Source organism: Ascaphus truei, chromosome 9 (genome assembly GCF_040206685.1).
Source record: "Ascaphus truei isolate aAscTru1 chromosome 9, aAscTru1.hap1, whole genome shotgun sequence".
Taxonomy (NCBI): Eukaryota; Metazoa; Chordata; class Amphibia; order Anura; family Ascaphidae; genus Ascaphus; species Ascaphus truei.
Window position 1 is genome coordinate 56,831,601 of NC_134491.1, and position 16,407 is coordinate 56,848,007.

The window sequence follows — 16,407 nt, forward strand, 5'->3', positions numbered from 1 at the left end:
TCAAAATTCACATTCAGCCTGAAAGCATGGGGGAAACGTAACCAACACATCGGTATGTGACGAGGGACATCGCCTAGAAATGTGGGAGTGTTCAGTAAAGATAAAGAACACGTGTGAGCTCATTCACATGCCTCAGACAAGTCCCTAAACCTGCCTGACCCCATAATCAGGCAACAAACAGTGATTTCACTGCAGCCAAGGACTCTGGGTAATTACATGCAAATGAGCTCTCATAGAGTATCACATTTTGCTTCTTATTCACTTAAACGTAGTCCTCTTTAAGCTTATGCCTGCTGTGTGACACAAACTTCCCTAATGTGGAGGAATCTAAATATGACAGCTCATTTGCATGTCATTACCCATAATTCCTGGCTGCAGTGGAAGCACAGTATGTTGTGCGATTATGGAGTACGGAAGGTTTGGTGACCCGTCGGATACATGTGAATGTGCTCATAAGTGTTCTTAATCATTACTGCACTATGTACGGAGGAGGGATTTCGTCACGTTCTTACTCCCCATAACTTGTTTGTGTACTGGGAGTGTTTGGAAATGTTGCATACTAATTTATATATACTGGGCATACATAGTATGATTGTTTTCATGAGCTGTTTGTTTCTATCTGCTTCTTATGTGTTCAAATATTGGTGAGAATGTGATTTGAAAATCATTTTTAACGTGTCTTGAATAATGGATTACATTGTGGAAAACATGTTACATTGCAAAATACTTTTACTTTAGTGTAACATCCCTAGACACCATATATAGAGAATATTAGTGGGTGAATTACTTTATACAACAAAAGACAACAATACCCAATGCTACATCCAATATGACAAAAAAAAAGAGAGAGTTAAATACTTAAATGCTTATAACACTTTGGCCAAAGGGTTTAACGAAATGACCCATTCTTATGAGAATACTAACATTGAAGTGTTTAATTATGCATTTTTTTGTCACATTCGATGTAGCATTGGGTATTTTTGTATTTTTGTTGTATACATTTGGTCATACCCAGTAGCACTCCTTTTGACACAAATATATGATATGATGTGGTGGGTGCTGGGGTTAGAGCTTGTAGGAATTTGTGTGTTAGGTGAATTAATTTAACCTGTGCCTCATATAGGGGGAGATTTCTGTACATTTATATAGATATTTTTCGATTAGAAACGCCCTTCTTTTCTCACTTCAGCGTATTCTTTTACCGGAGTTCCTCTATCCTGTCGGCAAACCATAGGATGCCAGTGACCTCACAGGAAACTTCTGACCTTAGTGACCTCTTCTGCCACTAACGCTGACCTCTGGTCATTTCAAACAGGAAACGCCACAGCAAAAAATAGGATGTGTCATGACTGGGTTACTCAGACAAAATCCCCTACAGAGTCAGGAAAACACGAACACTACAATTCCTCCTCAGTTCAGCACCAGAAACGCCTAACTCTTCATAAAAATGAATATGCTGAATTGGGCTGCGCTTATAGTGCCGGCGACGCGACATCGCTCCAAAACAAATCCATTGACTCCGTCGCAAGCGCTTATACCAAGCGTGACAGCGACGGAGCGACCAAAAATTTTGAAGCCGGGTAAATTTGATTTTTTTTTAGAGACAGTCGCCACATGTGACTGTCTCTAAACCAATCAGAGAGCGCTGCCCGCCTCCCTTTGTGACGTCACTGGCCTTGTCGCCAGCAACGTCGCTTAAAACTGAAGTTTAACTTTCGCTAGTGGCGACGGCGACGTCATCGGTCGCGTCGCCATCGCCGGCGCTATAAGCGCAGCCTAAGATAGCAATACTGAGTATGCTTACATGTTTCTGATACTCTGGAGATCTCATACTTAAAGAATGGGGATCAGAAGAAAAAAAAAAAGATTGAATCTCCTCAATTATTACAGCTGTGGATTATCACTGTGCTGCCCTTAATACCCCTCTAAGTCTATGAAACACACAATGCTTATCGCTCTCCTAATTAAATTATTCTTCTCTCATGGTGCATAGGGTAAGGTTAGCATGGACACAAAAATCCAAGTGGGGTAGAGACCCTCAATTGGACAAGAAACCCAAAATTGCACTCTATGAGAATAAAACACTTAGTGGGAGTGAACAATATATCCCAGGCTAATAGCCAAAGTGCTATACGACGCAAACCAGCGAACCAGCCGCGTGATGTCATGGCTGCGCCCCCACCATGCCCTCTCCCCCCCCCCGTCAACATCTTGTCTTTCCCCCTGCAGCTCAGCCACAGACCGAAGATCACGACTTTCACACATGCGCGCGCCGCCAGACGTGCGTGCAGCAGCTAATGCTGGGGCCGTAGCCTAACACACTTCACACACCAATAGATCAATTATATTTACACAACATACATACATTAGGGTGACATAATGGAGATCAAAATGCCAAAGTTTCAGAGCCCCAATGGATCTATCATCAAGGTAACAGAACAATAGCAACCACTAGGGAATATGGGGTATCAACACTAGACTGTGTATAGCAAGGGTGGACAACCTGTGGACCGCTTCATGGGCGGCCCGGGAAGGGGGAAAAAACAGGGGCTCTGACTGCAGACAGTGAATAGAGACATGGAAGAGGAGAAGACAGAGCGCCACCTAACCAGCTCCTCTCCTGTGCTCCTATGGACCAGCAACCCGTGGTGGGCGCTCAAGCAGCTCAGGGCACTGTGAATATACACCCTGTCTGCTGGCAGCTCCATGTGGTGTTGGCTGTAGAGATTGGAGAGCAAGGTAGACACAATCACCCCATTGCCTCCTGTCACCCCCGTGTCCCCCTCCCCCCAACTTCCCCACCCCCCTTGTCCCCGACTGCCCCATCTCCCCATGTCACCCCCTCTTCATCCCCTCCACATGTGTCACCGCCTCTTCCCCCTCCCACTTGTACTCTGTCAGGTTATACCCTGTGTCAGTGTATAGTGCCCTCAGGTTATACTCTGTGTCAGTGTATAGTTCCGTCAGGTTATGCTCTGTGTCAGTGTATAATGCCGTCAGGTTATGTCCTGTGTCAGTGTATAGTGTCATCAGGTTATACTCTGTGTCAGTGTATAGTGACACAGTATAACCTGACGGCATTATACACTGACACAGTATAACCTGACGGCATTATACACTGACACAGAGCATAACCTGACGGCATTATACACTGACACAGAGTATAACCTGACGGCACTACACACTGACCCGACTGTGCAGTCTACATCAGCAGCACTGTGTGAAAATGAATATCTTCTTCAAGTAGGACAAGGCCTGGGTGACAATAATTGTGCAGAGATTCCTCTTTATTATAAACCAACGCTTCCTGTTCATTTTCAATTTAGGGGATTCTTTTTCTTCCTGAACATGTACTTTTTAAAATTCTCCAAACCCTTAAAACCACAATCCCGCCTATCTAACGCCCCCTTTTTTTTAACAGGATGTAAACTGGTAGGAGGGGGGGGGGGTCCCTTTAGTTGATTCGGGCTATTTCCAACTCCAGGGACTGCCTGCTTCCCGAGATACTTAACAGTAAAGGTACCAGTGTTACCTTCTGGGCTTTAAATTAGCTGCATCGTGCGGGCCAATAGGGAGCAGCAACACATGATGGTTTAAACCGCCATTTTGTTTCCCCGGGAGGGGGATGAAACGCTGGCACCTTTACCAGTACATATACGGTTTTTATTCTGTACAAAAAAGGGGGGGATAAAATAAAAAACAGCTGGGACTGCTGCTTTAAAACTTATGCAGAATTTAGATCAGGGGTGGCCAACACCAGTCCTCAAGGGCCACCAACAGGCCAGGTATCAGGGATATCCCTGCTTCAGCACAGGTGGCTCAATCAGTGGCTCAGCCCTGACCTGCTGGTGGCCCCTGGGGACTGGAGTCGGGCATCCCTGGTTTAGATCAGGGCTGCCCAAAATGGGGGGCGCGAGATTTTTCAGGGGGAGTTGCGGTTGCAGAGGCGCCGCGCTCTACCCCCGAGGCATATAAATGAATTGCAGGGGGAATCGCCTGTGGCCTCTGTAACTTCACTTACCTTGTCTCCGTTGGCGCGTCGCCATGGCAATGCGGGTGCCGCTGCGTCATTTGACGCCGGAGACAAGGTAAGGAGGGGGCGCGAGCAGGGGAGCAGAGCAGGCAGGGGGCGCAGGGGGGGAATGTTTGTGCACCCCTGGTTTAGATGATACTATTCTAGATTTTAGAAAGTACTTTTGACGTTTGAAATAATGTTTTGCACCTATAGGTGGCGCTGTTCTCTTGCACTTTACCAAGAAGAGGAGCAGTTTACAAACACAACCTCAAATGAGAAGCCCGGAAAATACCAAAGAGTTTGCAGTCAGAAATTCCAGTACTGGTAACTAAGTGAGGCTTCCCACTCTCAGAGGCCCCCAAAGAATATCTCCGCCGTATACAAGCGAGCAGGGAAAGAAAAAACGAAGCACTGGTTCCACTGAGGTAAAAATGTCACCTTGATAAAGGGCCACAAGCCCGAAACGCATAGGTGTTCTGTTTTTGTGCTTTTGATCCATTAAAACTTTTATTGTGGGAACGCACCTCTGTGTCAATTTTTACCTCAGTGGAACCAGTGCTTCGTTTTTTCTTTCCCTGCTCCTGTTCATCTACATCAACGGAGGCACGGTACACCCCAGGAGAAGTGACACATCAGGCTCCACAATTGCGTGAGTTATACTCTTAAGTGAGCCTTTTTCACTCTCCTTTTTCCATTAGTGGCTGCAAGGATTTTGTTTGTTACCCCATGTCATTACCATGATGCTGTATTAATGCTGGACACCGGCAGGTGTATACTGTCCTTACCTCATTGCATGTGGGACTTTATTCTCCAGTTACACATCTAACAGGTGTATGGGTGTAATTTAATATCCTAGCCTTATCTTTTGCTTTCTTTGGAGGGGTAATCCGCTGTACATTCAAGTCAATCATTATTGTTTGCTGTGATTTTGGTTTAGAGCACCATGCAACTTTTTCTTTCCGTATACAAGCGAGGCCTGCTTACTAATGACCAAAAGAAAAACCTGTCCTGCGCTTCAGCCACACAGCTAATGCACTCCAAGACGAAGCCCTACTCCTAAGGGTGAAACGCGTAGAGGAGGAGATCGTGGTGTAGCCCCAGTATGATTTTGTGCCAATAAAGTTTTTTGTACCATCCGGGACCTTGTGGAGTTCTGTCATGCGCAGTGGCGCCTTTCCACACACTATCTATCTGCTTACTAATGACCTCTGTAAATATATTTTCCAAGCTCTCGGGCAGCAGAGGGGCACTGTATTGAAAACCTCACTGGCTTGAGCATTATTTAAAAAAACAAACATTAATATATCATTTCAGTGGTTAAGGCCAACGTGGCAACTTTGCTATATACTATAGGTAAAGACACTCCAACATTTGGCACATAAAAGCAGGTTCCGCTGTAGTTTCTTGTTGCTTACTTGTGCTGGGTGGATATATTTCCCAGCAATTCCTTTGCAAGTTCCCCAAACTTCACAGCTTACTGAGCACAAAACACGTTCTCTTTAATAGGTTCAGCTATGTAGTATATCCCTGGTTCAACAAAGTATCCGGCCGCTTCTCCTCTTACCGTGCCTCTCACGAATGGAACATTCTACCAGAGACTCTCCAAACCGCCTCCGCTTTAAGTAATTTCAAGACCTCAGCTGTCTCACATTTTAATTTTGTCTAACTGTTACATACGCCCATAATCACATATTATCTCTTACTGTCCATGAAATGCCTGTAAATACAATGTATAACCTCTTCATTTAATGTAACCATGTATCTGTCATCTGTCATCATGCCCAGGACATAGCTGAAAACAAGAGGTAACTAACTCTCAATGTATTACTTCCTGGTAAAACATTTTATAAATACATACAATAATACATTTTATTTAAATAAATAATAAAGGTACAGTTAAAGCAGGGGTGGCTAACTCAAGTCTTCAAGGGCCACCAACAGGTGAAGTTTTAAGGATATCCCGGCTTCAGTACAGGTGGTAAGTCATTGCCTAAGCCACTGATTGATTGAGCCACCTGTGTTGAATCAGGGATATCCCTGACATGTTGGCGGCATTTGTGGACTGGAGTTGGCTACCCCTGAGTTAGATGATATGCCAAAGTTCCTGTGTCTCAAACATACTATACATTTTTTGGGGACTGTGTCTTTAGAGTGTTCTGCAACTGCAATAAGGCTCAGTACCACTGCTTTTTTATGGCACTGCCAAATGGATTGGGATTGTTTATCACATTGTTTAATAGTAGCACTGCCCTGTCTCCTATCACTCTCTTCATACAGTGTACTTCTATTTTCTTGTTTGATCAGATTGATAACTCTTCCTGTATCTACTTTCCACTCTACCAATGTTATATCTACTTCCCTCATTATTCCACTGTATTATTTCCCTGTTTTCCCAGTCTTACGTACATAGTTGGCAACGGGGTAATAGTATAATTAACACTATGTAACTACTAGTATCTAGCACCGCACAGTTGCCGAGATGGGTGACTAGCAAATGCTACTCGGTTATTACAATGTCTGAGCAATTCTGTAAAAACATTTTTGCTATTCAGGTTATCAAAACGGAATAATTGATTTTTGATCCAGGGAAGATATTTTCAAATAGCAAAGCATTCTTTGGGAATATGGTATCCTTTTGTATAAGGGCTGTACACCGGATAGTTTTAATGCTGACCTGAATGCTAGAAGACGCAGAATAGAATTTCAAGGTTCCAGTTGCTATGGGAGCTTTTTGGTCGTGTCGGAGACATTTCGAATTTGCAGACGGATCTGATGCTGGCGGAAGTTAGCTACCTTCCTTTTCATATTAGTACATTCTTAACCAGTCACTCTTCTGATTGGAATGACATAAAACACACCTATGGGGCTGGAAATTACATATACAGGTCCTATATATCTCTTGTTTCTCACATAGCTTGTGTGATTGGGATAGCTCATGTATTTAAAAACTAATGAATACAAGTTGATATCATAAAATGTCTTGAAAACTGGGAAACAGACAGTTTTCTGTTGCTCCAATATGCATTACACTCACACTAGATGTGGTTACAATGACTACTTAGATGCTATGTATAAAATCATTAATTCACACTAATTCAACTAAGAAGCATTGAACTGTTAATTTATTTAGTGGAGAAATCCTGTTGGGTCACTCTGGAAATGGACGCACTGCACAGTGTAATGCATAGTATGTCTGTATGTCGCAAGCTAAGGAATCTGCTTCGCTTGTTAAGGAAATGTAACTTACAGTGGCACAAGCTTATACTGTGCACCAGGCCTGCACAACTCCAGTCCTCGAGGGCTGCAAACAGGCCAGGTTTTCAGGAAATCCCTACTTCAGCACAGCTGGCTCAATTAGTGGCTCAGTCATACTGAGCCAGCTGTGCTGAAGTAGGGATATCCTGAAAACCTGGCCTGTTTGCGACCCTCGAGGACTGGAGTTCTGCAGGCCTGCTGTACACCATTCCCAGGCCATCTATTTGACTGGAGCAAGTTCCCTGCTATTGTGTAATGATAATCAGCACACCCTATCTCCATTGTTTGGGTGAGGGCACCATGGAACAATTTAGATGCAGCGAATCCAGATAATCAGTAGCCCATGTGTGTTGATACTCAGAATTACTCACTACAATTACTATTATATGTAGTAACAAAGTAGGGAGAGGGAGGAGGGGGTATGATACCTTTTATTGGACCAACAAGTACTTGATATGTTATAAGCTATGGAACCTCTCCGGGTCAGAGTGTTGGGACCCGATAAAGGACCCTGAGAGGTTCGAGAACTTGTATCAACAGCTTGTTGGTCCAATAAAAGGTATCATACCCCTCCTCCCTCTCCCTCCTGTGTTACTACCTGGAAGAGAGGACAAACTCGGCTCCTCTCCCTTCTTTGCCTATTATATTGACAAGCCTATAGGAAACACTCGTTTTTGTTTTTTTAGAAGAGCATTCATTTTTCTTAGAAAATGTAGAGAGCGTGAAATAATAATGTTAGTTTTGAACACTTACAGATAAAAAAAAATGATCAGAGACAAATACATATTAGAATAGGATGCCATGCTCGAATTCAGTTATGAGAAACATTACTTACCTAAAAGAGTAATTAATGAATGGAATAACTGCTCAGCACACGTAGAGGAGGCCAAAGCGTGTGCAGGAATTCAATCATATTTGGGACAGAGAGGTATGCAAAATAAAGTGATCAAATAGGATTTATGGCTTTGTAATAGACATGTACCCTCTTTGCCAGTCTACTCCTATAAATTTCTCTAAGAAATAGTACTTGTTTCTTTAAACAAGATACATTGAAATTACGTTTGTTTGTTTGTTTGTTTGTTTGTTTGTTTGTTTGTTTGTTTGAAGCTGTAGACCACACAAAATAGGTTTTCTGGTTTAATCTTAGTCCATGCCATTTTGAACAATGAATATAAAATAGATGTTCCAGGTCACAAAGACCACACAGCTGGTTGAAACGTTGTGTTTATGATTGAATAAATTCTCTTTATTGACAAAACCGTAGTGCCCTGGAACATCTATTTTATAGAGTTTTCTCAGACAGGTACCCCCGGTAACTGCAAGTATATGAACCTTTTCATGGTGTGCAGCATAACATCTTTCATGTATTTTGAACAATCAAACATCTCCCAATTTGCCACGTCCAAGGTATTGAGATACCTTTTTATCACATGCCAAGTATCCCGTTTCCTTTGTTACGTGTAAGATTTATTTCCACACCATGTTTAATCCTGTGGAGGGTTTTTCCACTTTTGCTATTTACTTTTTGTTTGTTTTTTTGCTAGTTGACTCCAATGTCACAATATTAAGTCAGATGGTTTCATTGGCTTGGAATTTATTTTCATTCCCTGCATTTAGCTGTGTCTGAATCCAAGGGGAATCCTTCTGAAGGATATTGTGGGAAACAAGTGCATGCTTTGTGGAGTCATGTGTACTAACAATAACTGCATTTGACTCACTTTAGACATCTTAATGGATCTGAAAGGCAGACCAGCTAAGAGAATTATGCATGAATCATTCATATCACATCTCACTGAAGTGGACTGTGTCTCAATCCATGGGAGACAGTCTCAGTCATTTTTTAGCATCAATGATCTCAACTGGACCTCAACTAGGTCTTAGGGGCCTACAGGTATTCTAGTAGCTCCGACGTTGTCGTTGCCAAACTGCACAGTTTGGTATGTTCAGAAATAGCAGATTGAATGGGAGAAGAAACCCTGTTCTCTATTGCAAATCGCATCTTCTAAACCGCTTCTAAAAAAGCGACAAACCGCCCGGATCGTACGCGCTTTAGAAGCGGAATGACCTGAGGTGCTAACTCCATCCCCTTTTTGATTTATGGGTTTTGCTCTCTCAGCCAAAACCCATATTTCAGGCTCTGGATGTAACTCACAGTACCAATCTCACCACCGTGGCATGAAATAGATGTGAGTTTTTAGAGCGGTTTGCATAATGGAGTTACTAAAATAGCAGTTTTAGTAAAAAAAAAATGCGGGTTGGAGGCTTTTTTGACAAACCGATCGGATTGGCAGAGCCGGAGTGAAACCGCTTCTGAAAAAAAGCCTTTTAGACACGGACTGGACATGCGAGAAGGGCTTACAGAATAGCAAAGCATGTCAATCCGCTTCTAAAGGGCACTTCAAAGCGGTTTGTCACACCTCGGAGCAACCAGAATAGGCCCCTTAGTATTTGAAACCAGAATTTTTCTAATACAATGTAATGCATGACCACCAAATCTCATTCGTTTTAGGTGTGGACCTATGAGAAATACGGTAGATGTCCAACTCTTGTATTATCTTCTCTTCTCCATCTACCACATGCCCCTCCTATTCCCATACACCTTATCAGACCGCTTGTTCCTATCTCAGTCCCCACTCTCCCCCATATCTGCAACTCCTTTCTATCCTCTGGGATATACTGCTCATCCTTTAAGCATGCACTTGTCACACCTATTCTCAAAAACAACATCCTCGACCCTATGTGCCTTACTAATTACCGCCCTGTCTCCCTCCTGCCTTTTGCTTCCAAACTGCTAGAATGTCTCGTCTTCTCCCGCATGATCAACTTTTTGAGTTCCCAAGCCATTCCGGAACCCTCTGCAATCTGGCTTTCGTACAGCTCACTCAATTGAGACTATCCTCACTAAAGTAGCCAATGATATCCATGAAGCAAAAGATCAAGGTCATTTTCCCTGCTTTTCATGTTGACCACTCTCTTCTCCTTCAGATTCTGCAATCTCTTGACATCCATAACAAAGCTCTATTGCGGTGTTCCTCATACTTCTCCCGCTGTTCTTTTTCAGGCTCTTGCTAATATGTCTTCACCCGTGGTTGACCTGTCTTGTTGCTGTATCTCAGGGTTCTGCTATGGGACCTCTCTTTTTGTCTCTCTCTACTGATCTTATCAACTTTTTGGCTTGAGGTGTCACTTCTATGCAGAGGATACGCAGATATATCTATCCACTCCTAACATCACACCTGCTATCCAGTCCCAAGCTTCTGATTAGCTACTGTACATCCTTGATGATCGCTCGCTGACACCTGCAACTCAATATGTCTAAAACCGAACTCCTCATATTTCATCCTAAACGTTTAAATTAAACCACCATCTATACCGTCGCAAAAGCACGTTGCCTAGGTGTGACATTTGACTCCTCCCTTTACTTCTCCATTCACATTCATGCTCTGGCTAAAACAAGTTGCTTCTTCCTCTGTAACTTTGCCAAGATCTGCACTTTCCTTTGTCAGTCTACTATTAAAACTCTAATGCACGCCCCTTATCGTCTCCCATCTGTAACCTACCACTTACAGCCTTCCTTGTCTCGCAACTTTCTCCTTTGCTATCTATCCAAAATTCGGCGGTTAGAATTATTTCACTTACCAAAACAGTGCCTGCTCATCTCCTCTTTAAACAGCTCTTTTTGCCTCCCATCAAGTTCCAGATCACCTACAAAGTTCTCCTTCTTACATACAAGATTCTCCACTCGTCTACTCCTCCCTACTTATCTGCTTTAATTTTTAGTTATGTACCCGTTCGTCTCCTGTACTCTGCTCATAACTGTCTCCTTTCCACCTCTACTGCTCTCTCTCTCTCTCACCTTAAACCTCTTGCCCTCACTGCCTCCTACGTGTTGTATGGTTTCATATTCACACCACCTTCAAACCTAAAAACACACCTTCTCAGTGAAGCTTCAATAACCTGGACTCATGGCTACTTTCCCACACCCACAGCTGCACTTACTAACCACAAGCACTGCTATCTACTGCACTTACTCCATCACTTGCTGTCTCATACCGTAAATACATACATAAAACACGGCTATTCGTACTGCTTCATGCCCCAAACCAGGGGTGAGCAAACTTTTCTTATTGCACCCTCATGTCTGCTCTCCCTCCCTGCTCACCCTCTACCCTCCCCCTCCTTACCTGCTCTCTGGCTTCAGTGGCATCATATGACATCACAATGTCATGTGACGTCGCGTTGCCATATGACCCCCGTGGTGTCATTTGATGTCGTATTGTCATGACGATGCGTCGCCGAAGACCCGGCTAAGAGCAGGTAAGGGAAGTTGCAGAAGCCTCACGCCTCCCCCCGGCATTTTATTAAAATGCCTTGGGGAAGAGCGCGAGGCCTCTGTAACCGCCGTGACCCCCCTAGAAAATACCGGGCCCCCCAGTTTGCGCACCGCTGCCCAAAACAATTGATTATCTAGCTTATTTCTATAATTACTACTGCTGAAAGTGACCAGCGACAAACTTCCTTACGTGGTATAAATAGACAATGCTGTCTGTGACTTCTCGTAAGTATCAAAGTACAAAATATAAAAATCATTCAGACACCCTCAGATTCCCCACACATACATACATACATACAAACACAAACACAAACACACACGCACACACACACACACACACACACACACACACACACACACACACACACACACACACACACACACACACACACACACACACATATACACACACACATACAGAGACACACACACACACACACACACACACACACACACACACACACACACACACACACACACACACACACACACACACACACACACACACACACACACACATACAGAGACACACACACACACACACACATACACACACACACACACACACACACACACAAACACACACAAACACACACACACACACACACATACACACACATACACACACATACATACACACACATACACACACGCACACACACATACAGAGACACACACACACACACACATACATACACACACACACACACACACACACACAATTATTAGAAACAAAAATGTTTAATATGATGATATTATTACTGATGGAGATATACTGCAGATGAAATAGAATGTTATATATTCCTGCTCAGGGCCCTCGGTGAAACCATTTCTGTTTTACAGACATCTCAGGACTAATTTTGTCATGTACGAATGTGCTAGGAATGTATATCGGAAGGCAAAGATGAGCTTTTACTTTAAGGGTAAAATGCCTGCGCATGCAGGCACAATGCAAACGGTTACACAGTGCCCCTCCCGTGGGTTACAGTGGGAGTTGTCCCATTGAATACAATGGCATTCCCTTGGGAATCTGAGGGTGTCTGAATGATTTTAACATTTTGTACTTTGATACTTACGAGAAGTCACAGACAGCATTGTCTATTTATATCACGTAAGGAAGTTTGTCGCTGGTCACTTTCAGCAGTAGTAATTATAGAAATAAGCTAGATAATCAATTGTTTTGGGCAGCGGTGCGCAAACTGGGGGGCCCGGGATTTTCTAGGGGGGTCAGAGGCCTCGCGCTCTTCCCCAAGGTATTTTAATAAAATGCCGGGGGGAGGCGTGAGGCCTCTGCAACTTCCATTACCTGCTCTTAGCCGGGTCTTCAGAGACGCATCGTCATGACAATTCGACATCAAATGACGCCACGGGGGTCATATGGCAACGCGACGTCACATGACATTGTGATGTCATATGATGCCACTGAAGCCAGAGAGCAGGTAAGGAGGGGGCGGGGTGTGAGCAGGGAGGGAGAGCAGACACGGGGGTGCGAACAGAAAAGTTTGCGCACCCCTGGTTTGGGGCATGAAGCAGTAAGAATAGCCGTGTTTTATGTATGTTTGTACGGTATGTATATTTTTATTTATATAGCGTGTAAGCAGCGCTTTAGAAAAGAGACACTACAATGCAGAGAATTATAATGCGGCTAGTGCAACAAACATCAAATCAGACAATAGAAAAGGAAATCCCTTACCCAAAGAGCTTACAATCATACTGGTCTGTTAGGAGACTTACAGAGACAGCAAGTGATGGAGTAAGTGCAGTAGATAGCAGTGCTTGTCGTTAGTAAGTGCAGCTGTGGGTGTGGGAAAGTAGCCATGAGTCCAGGTTATTGAAATGCTTCACTGAGAAGGTGTGTTTTTAGGTTTGAAGGTGGTGTGAATATGAAACCATACAACACGTAGGAGGCAGTGAGGGCAAGAGGTTTAAGGTGAGAGAGATAGAGAGCAGTAGAGATGGAAAGGAGACAGTTATGAGCAGAGTACAGGAGACGAACGGGTACATAACTAAAAATCAAAGCAGATATGTAGGGAGGAGTAGACGAGTGGAGAATCTTGAAGGTAAGAAGGAGAACTTTGTAGGTGATCTGGAACTTGATGGGAGGCAAAAAGAGTTGTTTAAAGAGGAGAGGAGCTGGCACTGTTTTGGGAGTAAGTGAAATAATTGTAACCGCCGAATTTTTGGATAGATAGCAAAGGAGAAAGTTGCGAGACAAGGAAGGCTGTAAGTGGTAGGTTACAGATGGGAGACGATAAGATGATAAATAGAGTTTTAATAGTAGACTGACAAAGGAAAGTGCAGATCTTGGCAAAGTTACAGAGGAAGAAGCAACTTGTTTTAGCCAGAGCATGAATGTGAATGGAGAAGTAAAGGGAGGAGTCAAATGTCACACCTAGGCAACGTGCTTTGGCGACGGTATAGATGGTGGTTTAATTTAAAAGTTTATCATGAAATATGAGGCGTTCGGTTTTAGACATATTGAGTTGCAGGTGTCAGCGAGCGATCATCAAGGATGTACAGTAGCTAATCAGAATAATATATATATAGCAAATGGAAATATTACTGTGTGCTCATTTGCATGTCGTAGACAGGTCTGCAACCCTGCCTTTCACCAATATCACCCACTACACAGTGCTTCCACTGCAGCAAGGGATTCTGGGAAATGATATGCAAATTAGCACACAGTGCCACCTTTTGCTTCAAAACCATATAACATTGTCCCCTGTAAGCTTATGCTTGCTGCACTTCACAGCTTTGAGCACAGCCTTAATGGGTCTTATCAGTGTGGGGTTGGTTATACTGGCTTTGCAAAATGAAGCTTAGGATAGGTTTTACCACACTTAGTTAAGTTATGGTGGGTTAACAAAGTGACATATATATGTATATGTATATATATATATATATATATATATATTTAATATATATATATATATTTTATATATATTTTTTTTATATATATATATATATATATATATATATATATATATATATAGCCTAGCAGAACTAGCATTGCTTCCTTTTATAAATAGTAACCTGGTTAAAGTCAGAACATGCAGCTTGCCACAGCAACCTTTCGTGGCTTCTCAGGGCTATTAATTCTATTTTGGAGAAGAAATGCGGCTGGTCTGCCCACACTTCTATTTCTTTCATTGGTCAAATGTTGGTCATAAGACGTCTGAAAATAACATGCAAAATGTAGATGCCAGCTCGTGTCGCAAATGTACACGTCATTTGCTTATTAGGCAGATAAACATCTTCAGCGCTGCCCATTGGCCTTGATATCTAACTCTGATATTTAAGTGCTGGATGAGGCTGCTTTTTTAATGCAATTTCCAGAGTTTCATCGCAGGTCTATTTTTTAGCAGATGCATTTCCTGCGGTAATTTCAAGAGGTTTTGTCTTACACTCAAGAGGCAGTGTCTCGTGAAAAGATTGTACCTTACCATGTCTCCCAGGGAGTGGGCTGACTGAACGTAGACGGAGATTTTCTGTAAATGAGGAGAACGTGTTAAATGAAGTGGTAAAAGGGGCATTTTGTAAATATAGTGACTGCATTCTAATGAAACACACCGAATACCTTGCCGTTTTCAAAAAGCACCTTATCCTGGGAACAGGGGACTCTGTGGTTATTCCAGTTTGAAGCATTCTCAAAATTTGTATTGGGAATCCATTGCTTGTAGACAGCCTTCGTTAACCCAACTGCGAGAAAAAAGATTGAATACAGAAATACAAAAATAAGCTCTCGTTCTTGTGGGTGCCTATTATATTCATTCTTAAAACACTCAGTTAAAACATTGACTTTTTGTATATATGACAGTATATATATATATATAGATGCAGACATCACAAATGTTGCCCTATATGAATTGATGTCTAAAGGCAAAGTTAAAGCTGCAGTTCAGTCTTTTTTTTTTTTTAATTTATTTTTTTACTTCAATAGTTTTATGTGTGCAATCTCTAATTACCTAAAGAACTGTATAGCTGCAGGTCAATTCGTTCTCCATGTATTGATAGGCGAAATTTGGTGACATAATTAGAGCTGGCATATGTTTTTATTTGCTTCTGTCAGTCAGTGGAAGCTCATGAATATTCATGAGCATTCCTGCACTGACATGTGCTAGAGGGAGGGCAGGGCTGACAAAGGGGTGTGCCAGGGCTTGTGACAGGACATGAAGGGGCTGTGCCTTAGCAAATGGCTGTTACAATAGAATACAAGAAAATTGGTCTTTCAAAGTTGTTTTTTTAAAAACAGAAAATGCTAAAAGTATTTTTTCTTACTACAGAACTGTTTATTAAAAAAACACACATGCAGGATATTGACTGAACTGCAGCTTTAATCTCCTACTTTAATATTAAGTAGAAATAACCGTGTTACTCCAGAGTATTGCTGACCTGAGGAAGAGAAGAGAGTATTGCTGACCTGAGGAAGAGAGGAGAGTATTGCTGACCTGAGGAGGAGAGGAGAACTCTCGAAAGCTTGTCTTGTAGTATCTATTATTAGTCCAAATAAAAAAAGTATCACCTAATACTGAAGTACTCACTTACTTTAATATTAAATTAATGCTAATTATTTGCAGAATTATTCAATAGCATGACTATGATGTTGGCAGACCTTTAGTTATATTGAGCTGTTTGATAGGTTTTGTTGTACCAGAATCTCACAATTCCCTGTAGAAGTTTCCTGCAGTTTTCTGGTTTTGGAGATAAATGTATTTTTTCAGTGGTACGTTTTTCTAAAAGGTCGATGAAAAATGACTTATACCACACTGAATGCATTGTTTTTACTTCCCCCCTGACAAGGGAG

General features: G+C 42.5%; 1 protein-coding gene across 1 annotated transcript in view; it reads right to left on the reverse strand.

Moving 5' to 3' along the window:
- The window catches only part of AMN (amnion associated transmembrane protein), a 40,905-nt gene that overhangs the window by 12,873 nt on the left and 11,625 nt on the right, over positions 1 to 16,407 (reverse strand). The window contains exons 2-3 of the mRNA XM_075615022.1: positions 15,181 to 15,302; positions 15,047 to 15,091 (exon numbers count right to left, since the gene is read on the reverse strand). Of these exons, the coding sequence (XP_075471137.1) occupies positions 15,047 to 15,091; positions 15,181 to 15,302 (167 nt within the window). The remainder of the gene's footprint in view (positions 1 to 15,046; positions 15,092 to 15,180; positions 15,303 to 16,407) is intronic.